Raw genomic sequence first — 13,876 nt, 5'->3', positions numbered from 1 at the left:
TTTTCGATAACAAGCGACGCTCTATATGGACGGCGGTGAATGATGCGGGAGCCATTGCTCTAAATGGGATAAGTGGCAACAGGCGCCTTACTGAAGACGGTTGAATGGACGTAGAACAAGGCATCGTATATTTTCAACAAATCGAGTAGATCTCCAGTCTGAGTAGGTTAAAGGTCTGGGCTGGTGGAACTTGTCAGAACAAAGCAAGAAGAGTCGAGAGGAGCCAGAGTTGACTCCGTCGGTGCAACACTCAAGGAAACGAGGAGAACGGATTGAGTATCAGCAGCGCATGGGATAGTTCATCCATGCGGCAAGAACTGGGGATCGCGAGTAGTATTCAATGAAATAAACAATGCGCACCCATCAGTAAAACAAAGCAGGGTGGGAGGGATCAGAATTCCCATGGAAGAAATGCGCCCATAACGGTAAATGAACATGTCGAGGTTTACAATCTCGGGGGAACGAACGGCGATGACTTGTTCTCGGCATGGCCAAAGCACATCATATGCGGCTGTTACAAAACGACTATGTGCATCATCTTCAGAATTACATTGCTGACTGCGGTCAGTCAGAGATAGGAGGCGCTGGCGAGAACTGATAAATGCAGAGGAGGACGACAAGAAATCCTAACCCAAAATGAGTGTGAGAGGGCGCTCACGTAATACCGCCAATACTATGTATGTGATGACGGGTACCATTGACGGAGGCACGTACTCTACATTGCACGATCAGGTGAATTGTTTCATTTTTGCACCGTGCAAAGGAACACCGCAGTATGGCGTGGTCACATTTCATAGTCGGGACCAGTGTCAATGAGAGCTTCTACACAATCACCTTCCGCAAAGGCTAATAATAGATTCGATGGGTGCTCTGAAGAAATAATGGGCAGTCCGATCGATGCAGTTTCCAAACCTAAAACTTCGGCGTGGAGTTTTTCGAGCGGAGGTCTGTGAGGTGAGCCGAATTGGGGACATTGAGCGATGGCGGGAGGAAGGCGAGTGGCGCAGAGATGAGTGGTAGGTGGAAGGCGCATCGGCTGCGTATGGGGGAGACGGTGAATGGTGCGAAGAAGGTGGGTATGTCATCCGCTGGTAAGTCATAGGTACACGGGTATTGGAGCGTTCTTGAAGAGCGTAACCGCGTATTTTGCTGTCGGCCCTGTCTGCCAAACCTGGAAATGTGTGCTCGGTTCCAGCAGTAATAACAAAGAAGACCAGTAGGACGTCAAGCAGCGTAGGAAGGTTGACCACGAATCTGCGCCGATAATGAAGACACGGATGGGTGTGTAGATGGTGTGGTCCCAGGCGTAGCCGTAAATTGAGACATCGCGGAAATGTCCGCATAAGTCGTTAATGCAGGAGCGTCGGTTGCGTCAGAAGACAACGTAAGAGGACTAGAGGCGAGCTCTACTTTAATGATTGCACGCAAGCCTGTTGCAGAAGGGGAAGTGACAGTGCAAGAAGCAAAGGAAGAGCATCGCGCATGGAGTTCCTCACGCATCACGGCACGTATCCATGTACGCAGGTCCGTAGCCTGAGAGAGACGACCGTCATACGTATCTGTGTAAAGGCGTAGGGATCGCAGTTCCTCAAGGCACTGGCACATGGCGATTCCATTTGGCACGGTGCTAGGGTTCTGTGTAGCTACGGCATTGAAACCAATAGTGTTAATTCCCTTGATGGGACGGACGCAGCTGCTTTCGGACATAACGGAGTTTACACGTCCGTACATGCCGAGGATATCTTCAATGTAAGATGCGCACCGACTCTCTAGAAAATTGAACGCGTTGGTCGAACCTCTTTTTCGCGATTTCAACGCAACAAAAACGCCAAACATAGCAGGAAACCTCTGCGAGAAAGTGTTCCAGCCAGGGAAGTCAGACTAATGGTTCACGAACAAAGCCTTAGCGACGCCAGAGAGGTAGAAAGCGACGTTGCGAAGTTTATGAGAATTACCCTACTATTGCAGTCGTTGACTCGATTGTAGTTCTCGAGCCAGTCTTCGACCTATTCACCGCGTAAGGCAGCGAATACTTATGGGTCACGTTGACGGCTGTTGATTTTTTCGACGGAGGAACACTGGGCAGAGATGGCGGCGTTAGCTCTACAGGGTGGGTCTTGGACACTGCACCACACGGTTGGCTGAGGCGGCGACCTGAGCGGAGCTTCAGGTAGAAACGATGGGAGGACCTGGGGAACGAGGTGCAACCTTCACTATTTCTAAGAAACTTCTTCATTCTCGATCCCGCGCTCGACGACAAAGAAGTCGTGGCTCTTATGATGATTTGTGCAGATGAAAATGCGATGTAACGATTGTGCGCGAACCTCGGTAAAGAACGTCGGTAAATGCGCGTATAACATCGCTAAGGATAGAAGTGAGGAAGAGTGCAGCGGTCGCTAAGAAGAATGCGCGGAGCGCCATGGGGTGAGAAAATGTGTAGAAAGAAATCGGCGACTTCAGCAGCAGCCCCCGATATTTAAGTTGCTGTCTCCGCGTAGCGTGTTAGTCTGCGGCCGTTACAATCCAACGATTGCCATGTAAGGTCGTGAAAAGAGGACCGTCTTCGAAAAGCGAAGCGGGACAAGATAGAGGTTGTAAAGAGCCACAAGGAGCTGTTGTCGGTCGGTTGCGACTTTGAGAATAAACGCAGGATGCAACATACGTCGCAATGGCTGAGGAGAGGCCAGGCCCGAAGCAGCGACTTCGTATTCTGTCGTAAGTCTTGTGGTAGCCTAGATCAGCGGGCGTCAGATGATCGTGAGAACGTGGTTTTAACGGGCCACATGTGGTTGCCATCGACGTGATAAATGCAGCAATGTAAAGCACCATAGTGCAGCTTGAATTGATTAAGTTGTCGACAAAGTTGGCCGCTTGGAGCTGACGAAGAACCTTCTATACGTTAAAGAATAGTTCGGCACTATCGGTCGATACGTTAGTGGGACACAAGGACAGATGTTCCGTCAGGTCTTAGGCAATCGAGTGTTGTGATGGGTAAAGCCCATGAAGAGGACTCGGAACATACGATAGTACGAAGAGGTGATGGCAAATAGTCATGATTCGGCAGAGGATAGCGAGATAGAGCATTAGCGTCTTGATGCTTATTGCCAGCCCAGTAGGTGACATCGAAATCGTACTCCTGTAGGGGAAGCAGCCAGCGACCAACGCGACCCGATAAATTATTTAGCGATGAAAGCCAGCACAGTGCGTTATGTTCGGTAATGGCTGTAAAATGGCGGCCGTGCAGATACGCGCGAAATTTTCGCGCTGCCCAAACAGCACGGCACTGCTGCTCAGTTATTGTGTAATTATTCCCTTCAGTGGTTAGTGTACGGCTAGCGTAAGCAATCACTCGTTCGCGGAAGGTGTTGTCACGCTGCAGTAGAATCGCGCCGAGACCATGACTGCTAGCGTCAGTGTGAAGGGTAGTGGGCGCGGTCGGATCGAAGTGGCACAACACTTGGTCCAACGTCAGGGCATGTTTCAAAGCCAGGAATGCACGTTCATATTGGGTGGACCAAACGAAGGACGCATTACTGGCGAAGACGTAACGGAGCGGGGACGCAACCGCAGCGAAGTTGCGTACGAAGCGCCGGAAGTAAGAAGCAAGTCATAGAAAACTGCGCGGGCCTTTTTGGCGCAACGGACCGCAAAATGCGAGGACGGCAGCAAGCTTCTCAGTCTCCGGTCAAATACCTTCTTTGCTCATTTAATGCCCAAAAACATTGATGGTCTTGTTGGCGAAACTGTATTTTTTGTGTTGAGCTGTAGGCCAGCGTTTTCAAGGCAGAAAAGGACATCATCAAGATGGTGCAAAATTTGTTAGAATGTGGGTGAAGACACTACAATGTCGTCGAAGTAGCACAAACAGGCTTTCCATTTCAAACCACGCAAGACATTATTGATCATCTGTTCGAAGGTGGCAGGTTCAATGCAGTGTCCAAAAGCATCACATTGAACTCGTAGAGCCCATCAGGGATTTGTCGGATTCGGACATCGGTATTTTCCAGTAGCCTGATCTAGGGTAAAGGCTAGAAAAATATTCGGCGCCGTGGAGCGTATCTAATACATCGTCGATCCGTGGCAGGGGGTAAACATCTTTGCACGTGATTTTGTTCATCGCGCGGTAATCGACGCAAAAACGCTCACAGCCGTCTTTCTTCTGCACTAGAACTGAGGAGGACCAGGGACACGAAGGTCGTATGATGTTTTGTCTTAGCATGTCTGATATTTTTTTCCTCGGTGATTTTGCGCTCAGTAAGAGATATGGGCGCCGCTGAACAATGCGGGAGCCATGAGTCTGTATGCTGTGAGTAGCGGCGGTAGTCTTACAGAGGACGAGCGAATTGACGCCGAACATGGAACGGTGTTTGTTCAGTAGCGCGAGGAGATCATGACTGTGGGCAGGCGTTAGGTCAGGGCCCATGGTTGCCGACCATGGTATGCAAGAAGCATTAGTTGGCGGCGATCTTGACTCTGGTGGCACTGTTGAAAGTGCGACAATTTGAGCGGGATGAATGTCAACAGCGCAAGTGACATTTGATCCACGAGGCAACAGTTCGGGTTCGGGAATTTCGTTTAAGGTGGTAAGCAATGCAGACCCCTTAGAGAAGCGATTAATCAGAATCAGAATCAGAATCTCTCGAGATAGGGTAAGGCCGTAGCGTAGAATACGTACGTCGCCATCCACAATGTTGCAGGTGTTGACGCTTATGATCTCTTCTCTAGATTGCCAAAGAACGTGATCGGAAGAGGTGACGAGACGAATGCGCTCTTCGTCATTAGCAATAGAATAGCCGGTAGCATCCAGGCACTGACGACAAGACATAGAAGCAGACGCAGAAGACAAGAAGTCCCACCCTAAATTGAGTTCGTGGGTACACTCATGAAACACCGCAAAAACAACGTGGTGACGAATTTTATCTATGAACACTGCGCGATTGAATGAATAACAGAGTTAGTCGCTGCACGAAGAGAAGGGCCGGAGTAAGGCTGGTCACTTTTTAGAGGCAGGAAAAAAAGTCAGCACAAATAATCGAAATGGCAGCGCCTGTATCAACGTGAGCTTCGACGTATACACCTTCTACAAATACAGACAAGTTGGACGGTCGCGCCGGAGGAATTGTAGGCTGTCCAGTCGACGCAGTTTCCCCGCATAAAACTGCATCGGAGAGTTTTGCCAGAGGGCGTTCGTGGCATGAGAGGCGAGTCTGAGCGGCGACACTGGACGACGACGTGGAGACGGCGACCTCCGGTGAGATTCACAAGAATCCACTGGCATACCGGTTGGGTAGGAAGAAGGAGGTGATTGGTGATAAGAAGAGCAGTAAGACGTGCGCTCATAGCCCAATGCTGGATGGATGGTAATACGTTCTCTAGAGCGTAGCCACGTTGATCATCATGTTGATGCCTTCGACAAAATGTGCCTTCGACAAATGTGCCCTTCGAGATGTGCCCTCGACTGCCACTGTAGTAGCAATTGGGTCTGGCAGGACGCGGAGCAGAGTAGTGACGCCGTACACGCACTGGCTGTGACAACGAGGCCACTGGGGAGTTGTCGGCTGGTGTGGGCAGAGGGGCGACAATGGCTGGAGAGAGCGCCGCAACGCCAGCATACGTTGGTACCATGGTATAGTGCAGGGGCCGTCGAAGCACGGTTGACGGGATGCGGACTCTTGCCGAATGATGTCGCGCAGGCCGGTCGATGGAGAAGGGACGGCGCTTTGTAGAGCGCAAGAAGAGCACCGGCCCGTGAAGCTCTTCCCGGATGATGTCGCGGATAAGCGTGAGCAAGTCCATAGTATAAGGGAGACGAATGTCGGAGGTATCATGGCATTGCCAAAGAGACTGAAGCTACTCAAGTCGCTGACAAATAGTTATGACATCCTGCATGGTAGGAGGATTTCGCATAGCAAGGGCCTTAAAGGCGATGGTGTTCATGCCTTTGTTACTGTGGGTTATTCGGTCGCTCTGGGACATCGTGGCGTTCACACACTTGCACGATGCAAGAACATCCTCAATGCATGAAGTGTACGATTCCGCAGCGTATTGGATGCGCTCACCGAGCTGCTTCTTCGCGGCCTCAGCGCGAACAGCTGGGGCATCGAAAATCTGCCGAAGCTGTTGCGTGAACGTTGCCCAGTCAGGAATATCTGGCTCATGGTTTATAAATATATACACAATTATTGTAATTACATCAATTAACTTTATATTGTAAGTTATTAAGCGTAATTGCGCTAACTGAAGATTTCGATTTCTCGTAGAAATAATGGCCGCCTCATCGAGCAATTTAGATTAAGGGTTAGAATTGTGCTCTCTGCCATAGGCAATCGTTGAAAATTTGGAGCAACTAAATGAACATCCTGCACAGCATGCACTATAATAAATTTTGCACTATTTACATTACATTACGAAAAGCTAGATTGTGCAAATATCGTTTCTCCTAGAAACAACCAGGGGCGTCCTTGAAAGCCACCGCGAGCGTTGGCTTCTTCGTTTGAGCGCGGCCATGAAAGAACAAAGACGTGTAGGTGGGCATTCTGCGACATCCCGGGCACACGCGATTCTTTTTCACGTAAAGCCCAAAACTTTACTCAATGCAGCACTAAAATAATGCGGAGGTCCAGCACTTACCATTGAAGTACAGCACTCGCGAACATTTCTGCGATCACTGAAGAGCACCTAACGGGTACAGTTCCATGTCTGGAGATCGGGCATTAATACGGAAATGCAGGGCGCTTCATGTCAGCAACAAGTAGCCAAACGCCATTTAGTGAGGAAGCAGTTGATCTATTGGGGGTTCTTGCGCGCTCACATCCAGTATACTGCATACGACTAATATAATACAACCTTCACTTAGGCCCGGTTCTTTATTCCCTTATATTCATTGCCATTCTATATAGGAAAAAAATAACAAGCGCACTTACCTTCATTAAGTCTACTTCAAATTTGTGTAGCAGGCTGCCGTCGTCAGGGCAGCAAGATTGAGGTAGTATATGAGTAACCATCTGCCTAAAGCCAGTTGACACAGCTTCAAGATATTTCGGGTTGCCTATGTCCATTGCCCGGGCCAAGAATCGCGGAGGGAAAACCTATAAAAAAGCACCAGTGGTGAGTGTCCATTCCCACGGGGATTCTGTAGTTTTAGCACACTCAATGCCTATATGCTACTGAAGTACTATATGCTAGCAGGCTACAAGCCCTTACATCAGCTTCGCTTCAGCCAGTGTTGGCCCACGGAAGCTGTGCAGCAAAGCACAGTACTGGTTCTTTAAACAAGAAGGTTGCTGGACTTCTTATTTGGCTTACTGTCAGTTGCATCAGCCATGCGTAAAAGTAGAGGTTTGACACACATAGCGAAGCACTTGGTAGCGCTACTTTAGCTGCTGAAGGGGGAGAAGTGGAGAGAGGAGTAAGGTGTAGCTTGCGGATAATTACGCTTTGTTATATGACTAGCTTTACTAGAGCTTATAGAACACCGCTACAGGTAACTGAACTAATGCGAAGTTTGTTTGCAGAACAGCCAGGATATTGCCGAAATGAAGCTGCATTATTGTACTATTATTCTAGACTGCTTGAATTTCACGTCACTGTGGTATAAAATGCCGGACAGAAATATTCTGATTCCAGCACCCTATCTCGCGCTCCCGTCGACGCGCCAGCACAAAACGACCAACACGACGGCATCTTTCTTAGCACTGTAAGCGCTGTCGACTTCAGCCGCAGCGAGCAGATACGGAGCTAAGAAGCCTTGCTGAGTACTTAGAAGGCAAAACCGACTTTGGTTCGAGATGGCGTAAACATAGATTGTGATCGTTTTCGTCAACGTCACGCCATGATACCTTTAGACGCTATGCACCCAGTAGACGATGGCACCGCGACAACCGACAGCACTTTAACTTCATCCAGAATTCCGAGGAAACTCGCCAGCTTTCTCGGTACCTCATCCGCTGCCATCACAGAACCGACGCCCATCGTTACAATCAGGGCCGACAGAATGTCGAGCACGACCTCAGCGACTACGTACATCTGTGCAAACTTGTCCTGCCACCAATTATCGCGACGATACTGTGGCCCTTACGAGGCTGTGTGCAGCTTTAGCCATTTTGAATTGCGTCATCTTGCCCTAAACTGCTGATCCTCGCTTGCGCCGACGATGTCCCCGTTCTGAAGCTGTACATGCAGTACGGATGAAGCTGTAATAGACGCACAAGTGAAGTGCACCGTTGAAATCCTTCGTCGTTCTGCGCAGTGTTGTGGTAATTATTCGATGTCTGAAACCACATTTGCTATTAGAACTTTGGTATCACTTGACACGCTAAATTTCAACCAGTCGACTGGGACGGTCGCTTTTGAGAGGCAAGAAATGACGCGAGGTAGGCTGGCACTTGCAGCCGCCGGCCACATTAACGAGAACGACGAAGTGCATCGTCGTACGCCCGCTCCCATTGTCATACATTATTAAACACCGTTTTGCCAAGGTTTGGCTTCTTAACTTCATGGCAATCTACCATTTGTCTCAATCTATGTCCGTGTTTATTGACCTGTCCTTTACATACGGCTGTGTCATATACGTCACCATACTTGCACACAATAAAGCCATGTATGTATGTAAAGTTAGGTACTCGCTATGGGTGCTGTACAAATCAATATAGAACGCCTCTGAGGCCCTTACTTTACCAAAGAAACTGCTTATCACACCAGCCTGTTTCCCTTTCACTGCAAAATTTTGCCATTTCCCGTACCAGGGTTTCTTCTCACAGACATCATTCTGCCTTATTATTTATCTGTTTCTTCTATATTCCAAAGAATAAAGTTTCAAATATCTCTTATCTCTTGTATATCAGCTTTGAGAGTTCATTGATATCGATGTCACCTTGTCCTAAGAAAGATTTGTTTTGCAGTTTATTTGTTAGGTAGTTCTTTACTTGGGGGAGCAAATATCGAATACCCCGGCAAGAAAATAATTATTGATGACAGTCAACCTTTCTATAACCTGTGCAAGTGTACGTACATCCAGAGCAGTAACCCCCAGGGGACTCGAATAAAAATTACAAAAGGTTACCCTGGGTGGGTGCCTATACGGCCGGCAATATGAAATGACTGGCAATGCTCATGAAAAAAATTACTGCAGCGATCTCCCTCCACTTTTTTTTGCTGTCTTCCCGATGAAAATAACGCTGACATATAGATACGCACGAAATAGCCCAACAAAGACTAGCGAGAACCTGCACAACAGTATCAGGTAGGATGTAGAAATATCAGCGCTTAGGCAAGTTACCGTTATGCGGTATCCTAAACGGCCACAATCATTGCATTTTAGTGTTTATATAGGGCAGGACGTTTAAGGTTAAGAAGTATGAGAAGAATTTGAGGAAGGCGCAACAAGCGACGGAAATAAAATCTTTGACGTAACATTAACAGAAAGTAATACAGCGGTGTAAGTTTGATCAAGTGGTGGTAGCCGTCAAAGACGGCACACACAGTGACATAGTGTCATGAATTATTTGATGAGAGAACGAATGGCTACAATGAACGCAGATTTCATATTGTTACGATCCTGGGAAAAGTGAAGACAAAACTGCCCGTGAGCTTTTGGAAGCGTTTCACATAAAAGATAAAAGTTACGCACGTGTGAGTCAGACGTATGTTGTATAATGAGCAGAATAGCTTTTTGACTTTCCAGTTATGTTGTCGATTTTGACAACGCTATTGTCGGTACGTCGTCGCTGATGCATAGGCGAATTGTTAAAAGTAGATATAGTGTACCTGACTGCACTGCCATCAAATTTGTAGCTTCTAGGTCATGTAGTTATGTAGCTTTTAGTTATGCACCAACTAGCCTAACCATGTGTTTTTAGAATAATAGTACAATAATGCAGCTTCATTTCGGCAATATCCTGGCTGTTCGGCAAACAAACTTCGCATTAGTTCACTTACCTGTAGCGGTGCTCTATAAGCTATGGTAAAGCTAGTCATATAACAAAGCGTAATTATCAGCAAGCTACACCTTACTCCTCTCTCCACTTCTCCCCCTTCAGCAGCTAAAGTAGCGCTACGAAGTGCTTCGCTATGTGTGTCGAACCTCTACTTTTACGCATGGCTGATGCAACTGACAGTAAGCCAAATAAGAAGTCCAGCAACCTTTTTTGTTTAAAGAACCAGTATTGTGCTTTGCTGCACAGCTTCCGTGGGCCAACGCTGGCTGAAGCGAAGCTGATCCTGAGTTACCATCACGCAATGTGTTGGCTGGCAAACTTAGAGGATCCTACAGGGCACCAAGCAGGGTGGAGCCTTAGACTTTCACCAAAGTAAATAACAAAAACAACCTTGAGAAAAATTTTTCGCATAGCGCTCAGCAAGAACAGCAGAAGAATCATGCAGCTAATTTTCAATAGGTTGCTATAGTAGCAGTTTAGTTACCGTAAGAATGTCGCTCTGTGTACCCCCGGCAGTTTTCGCAGTGTAGTATTGATCGCCAAGTGGGAAAAAATGCAGATCATCGTGAAAGCTTTTTAACATGTCAATAACTTGACCTCCTTCGGAATTCGGTATCATCCCAGGTTTCGCTGCCCAGTTTTGACCCCAAGCAGCTTGGAGACTTTCCTTGAATTGCGTTGCAGTCTTCATCCCTAAAAAAAATAATAAAAACATTGACGCGAAAACTGGAAAAATTGCCTGATAAAAACTGGTACGCTCCTCTTTCAAAGAAATTGATCATTTCAAAAGTCAGCCTTAGAATGCGCGACATAGGTATTTTTAAGCCAAAGGCGCTTGTTTGTACAGGTGCCCCTAGAATAATTCGGAACGCAGGACACGCAGCTGCTCGTCGGCGGAGCGCGCCGGCGGATAAATACAGGCAAGATCTGCGCATGCGCGGTCTCCCTAGCGAGCAAGTTTCGCTCCCTAGTGCATCTAGATTGGCGCTGTCTTGCTCCAAAAAGGTAGCGCTAGGTGCCCTTTAGCATTGTTCAGGGGGGGCTGGGCGAATGAATGTCTGTAGCGCAGCATGCACCATCATCTATAAATAAAGGCTTGTGGATGCCGTGCAGCGTATTCTCGCCATGGTCTGCATCCCGTGTGGGCGATAATAGCAATGCTTTGCGTGATTACGTGCTAGTGAGGCGGCTTGGCTACAACGACCTCGCTGCCCTATTTTTTCAACCGTGTTAGCCTGTCCTGCGAAGTATTAGTTCTTATTAAATTATCTCCCAATCCGTGGTACTAATAGCTTCGTAAAACGAGGATAATTTCCACTTATACATAACCCCTCTTAACGGGTGTGTCTGCGATAGTGGCAATAAAAGAGTTTACAAAATGAAATAACGCGGCACGTTTCTCAAGGCCACTTTCATGCACAGGAGGTCACCTAATTCCTTTTCCTCGTAGGAGGCCGCTCTTCGGGCCACTTGCTCGCATGACTAGCTCTGGCTGGTGGACTGTGCTCGCCTAGAGATGTCCGCCAGGGGGCTCCCGGACGTCTAGGGGCCCAAATACATTTAAATAGATCCAATAAAGTTTTATCCATGCATCCATCCATTCAAAGGGCACTTTAATGAACTCTTCACGACTCCAGTCATTTATTGGCGCACCACATTACGTGGTTCGCATATATTGTGCGCCAATCAATCACGGAATCTGGATCATTGGAAGCGAGTATTCTTACGTATTGATCGCGTGTCGGCGTTTGTTGGTGTAGATATTCATTTTCATACTCATTTTCTTTTTTGCTCAGAGGGAATACACAATGATAATCAAGGGTAGGCTGTGTGAGCTGAATGAAAAAAAAATAGTAAGGAGAACATAGTAAATATAAATAACAGGAAGAACACTGGCTTCGTTTTTTCCACAGAAAACAAGAAGAATCGAAACGTAACTTTGTTTCGTCTAAAGCGGTTGGCATGTTCCGCTATCAACATCTCGCGATGTCCACGCGAAGCGCAGCTTGTAGGCAGCGTGGAATTGACTCGCAGAGCGCATCTACGAAGTCCCTCCTCTCACCAAGGCCCTTCCACTCGCGCGTTATGGCGAGCCAGAGCTCGTCGGCACTTGCCCCTCCAAGATTCAGCTTGGATAAACTTTCCTTCATCGTGCCCCACCCGTTCTCCATAACATTGGAGTCTGCACCTTTCGGAGGCAAGTCAAGAACGCGAACACCACATTTTTAAGAAGTTTTTCAGCAGCTCTGGCCATGTGCACCGGCTCAGGCCTTGTTGGAACAAGTAGCAGCCATCTTTAAATGACCCGTCAAGTGCGTATGGCAATAGGTGGAAGTCCTGAATTTCGCTGTAAACTTCAGCTGTGAACAATGGGGACAGTCGAATTATCGGACCGAGCCCCTCTTTGCTAATTGCTCCCCAAACGTTGAGAGCAGAGTGGCCGCTGTTGTATATCTCGGAAACATACCCAGGCTCATATCTACACGAAAAGGAGGCAATAGATAATGGTCTTTTCAGATGAAAGACCTTTTGCGCGTCCGAAGAATTTGTGCTTAGCAGATCAGAATGAAAAGGAAAATACCTGCAGTTGTATGGTCTCCATACCCAGCGCTCTTAATCCCATCTAGATGAAAATGTCGATTCATCTGAGAATATGACTTCCTTCCATTCTTCACAGTCGTCCAGCGCTTATATGCCGTGCCAAACACAAGGCGCCGGCGTTTTTGGCACTCCGTAATGTGTGGCTTTTGTGCCGCGACAAATCCACGAAGACCAGCCTCTCGCATGCGCCTTCTAATTGTTTCCTCACTGGCTTGCAGGTTGAGGGCTGTCTTGATCTGCCGGGCGCTCTAAGAAGGATCGGCAACGGCTGCAGCAACAATCACAAGGTCGGACTCTTGCAACGTGCATCGGTGTCATCCCGATCGTGCTGCATCTTTGAGTCAGCCATCTTCATCCCTGTATGCTTGGATTATTCGGTTGACCGCACTTATAGACTTTCCTGTGAGGCGGCATATCGCACGTTGAGGTATACCTTGTGAACTGAGCTTAATTATATTTCTCCGCACATTCATCGACACTTTTTTCGGCATGTTGCCTCGATTGTAATAAGGCGGAATTCGCGTAACAGTCATTGTTTAAATATGTTCGTATCTCTTTATCAATCGAGCCGCCGATATCATCACGGTTGCATCAGACGCAAACGCCGCCCTTTGTCAGCGCTAGTCACGGTCACCTACCATAAATATTTTGAGCAAATGATAAATACGGCCCACATGAAAAAGGAAAAACAAAGGCGCCCAAGCACCCGACCACGCAGACACAAGCGCTTACGTTCCAACGCGAGTGCATGCGCAGACACAGCTTGTCACAGACACCACCGGCCGAGCCCCTTTGATAAAACGTTAAGGGGCACCTAGGGCTACCGTTTTGAAGCAACGAAACCCAAACTAGATGCGCTAGGGAGCCAATCCTGTTCGCTAGGGAGACCGCGCACGCGCAGACCATGGTACTACTTTTTCCACGGGCGCGCTCCGTCGGCGAGCGGCCGCGTGTGTTGCGTTCCGAATTATTCTGAGAGCGCCTGTACGTTCCAGCTTTTTTCAAAAATGGAAGCAGTAGTATATTTTTTTCTTCTTATGTTGGGACACAATAAGCGACAGGCCATAGATTAAAAGCGAGCATTCTAGGCCGCCTCATCGCTATCTTGTGAAGTGCAACATACTCAACCAAACGCAGTGGACGAAGGCGCAATCAAAGATAACCTATAATAGTTGTAGAGATTAGCCTTGATTTCAAGCCAGATTCTGTAAATCGAGCACAGCAAAGATGTGGGCGTGCACTATACTGAGGTCATACAGTAGTGATAGCGGAAAAGTGACACGTGTAGTCCACGAATAAAGGGCAGCTTCCTTGCCCATTCACAAATGCAAGTCCATAAA

At 47.8% G+C, this 13,876-nt stretch overlaps 1 protein-coding gene across 1 annotated transcript in view; it reads right to left on the bottom strand.

The window, feature by feature from the left end:
* Positions 1–13,876, bottom strand: part of LOC126524719 (uncharacterized) — a 451,239-nt gene that overhangs the window by 277,545 nt on the left and 159,818 nt on the right. Inside the window, exons 7-8 of the mRNA XM_055067253.2 lie at positions 10,420–10,628; positions 6,924–7,088 (exon numbers count right to left, since the gene is read on the bottom strand). Of these exons, the coding sequence (XP_054923228.2) occupies positions 6,924–7,088; positions 10,420–10,628 (374 nt within the window). The remainder of the gene's footprint in view (positions 1–6,923; positions 7,089–10,419; positions 10,629–13,876) is intronic.

The sequence above is a fragment of the Dermacentor andersoni genome, chromosome 3 (genome assembly GCF_023375885.2).
Source record: "Dermacentor andersoni chromosome 3, qqDerAnde1_hic_scaffold, whole genome shotgun sequence".
NCBI lineage: Eukaryota > Metazoa > Arthropoda > Arachnida > Ixodida > Ixodidae > Dermacentor > Dermacentor andersoni.
Note: the sequence above shows the minus strand (reverse complement) of the source record. Positions and strands in the feature narration are given on the sequence as shown.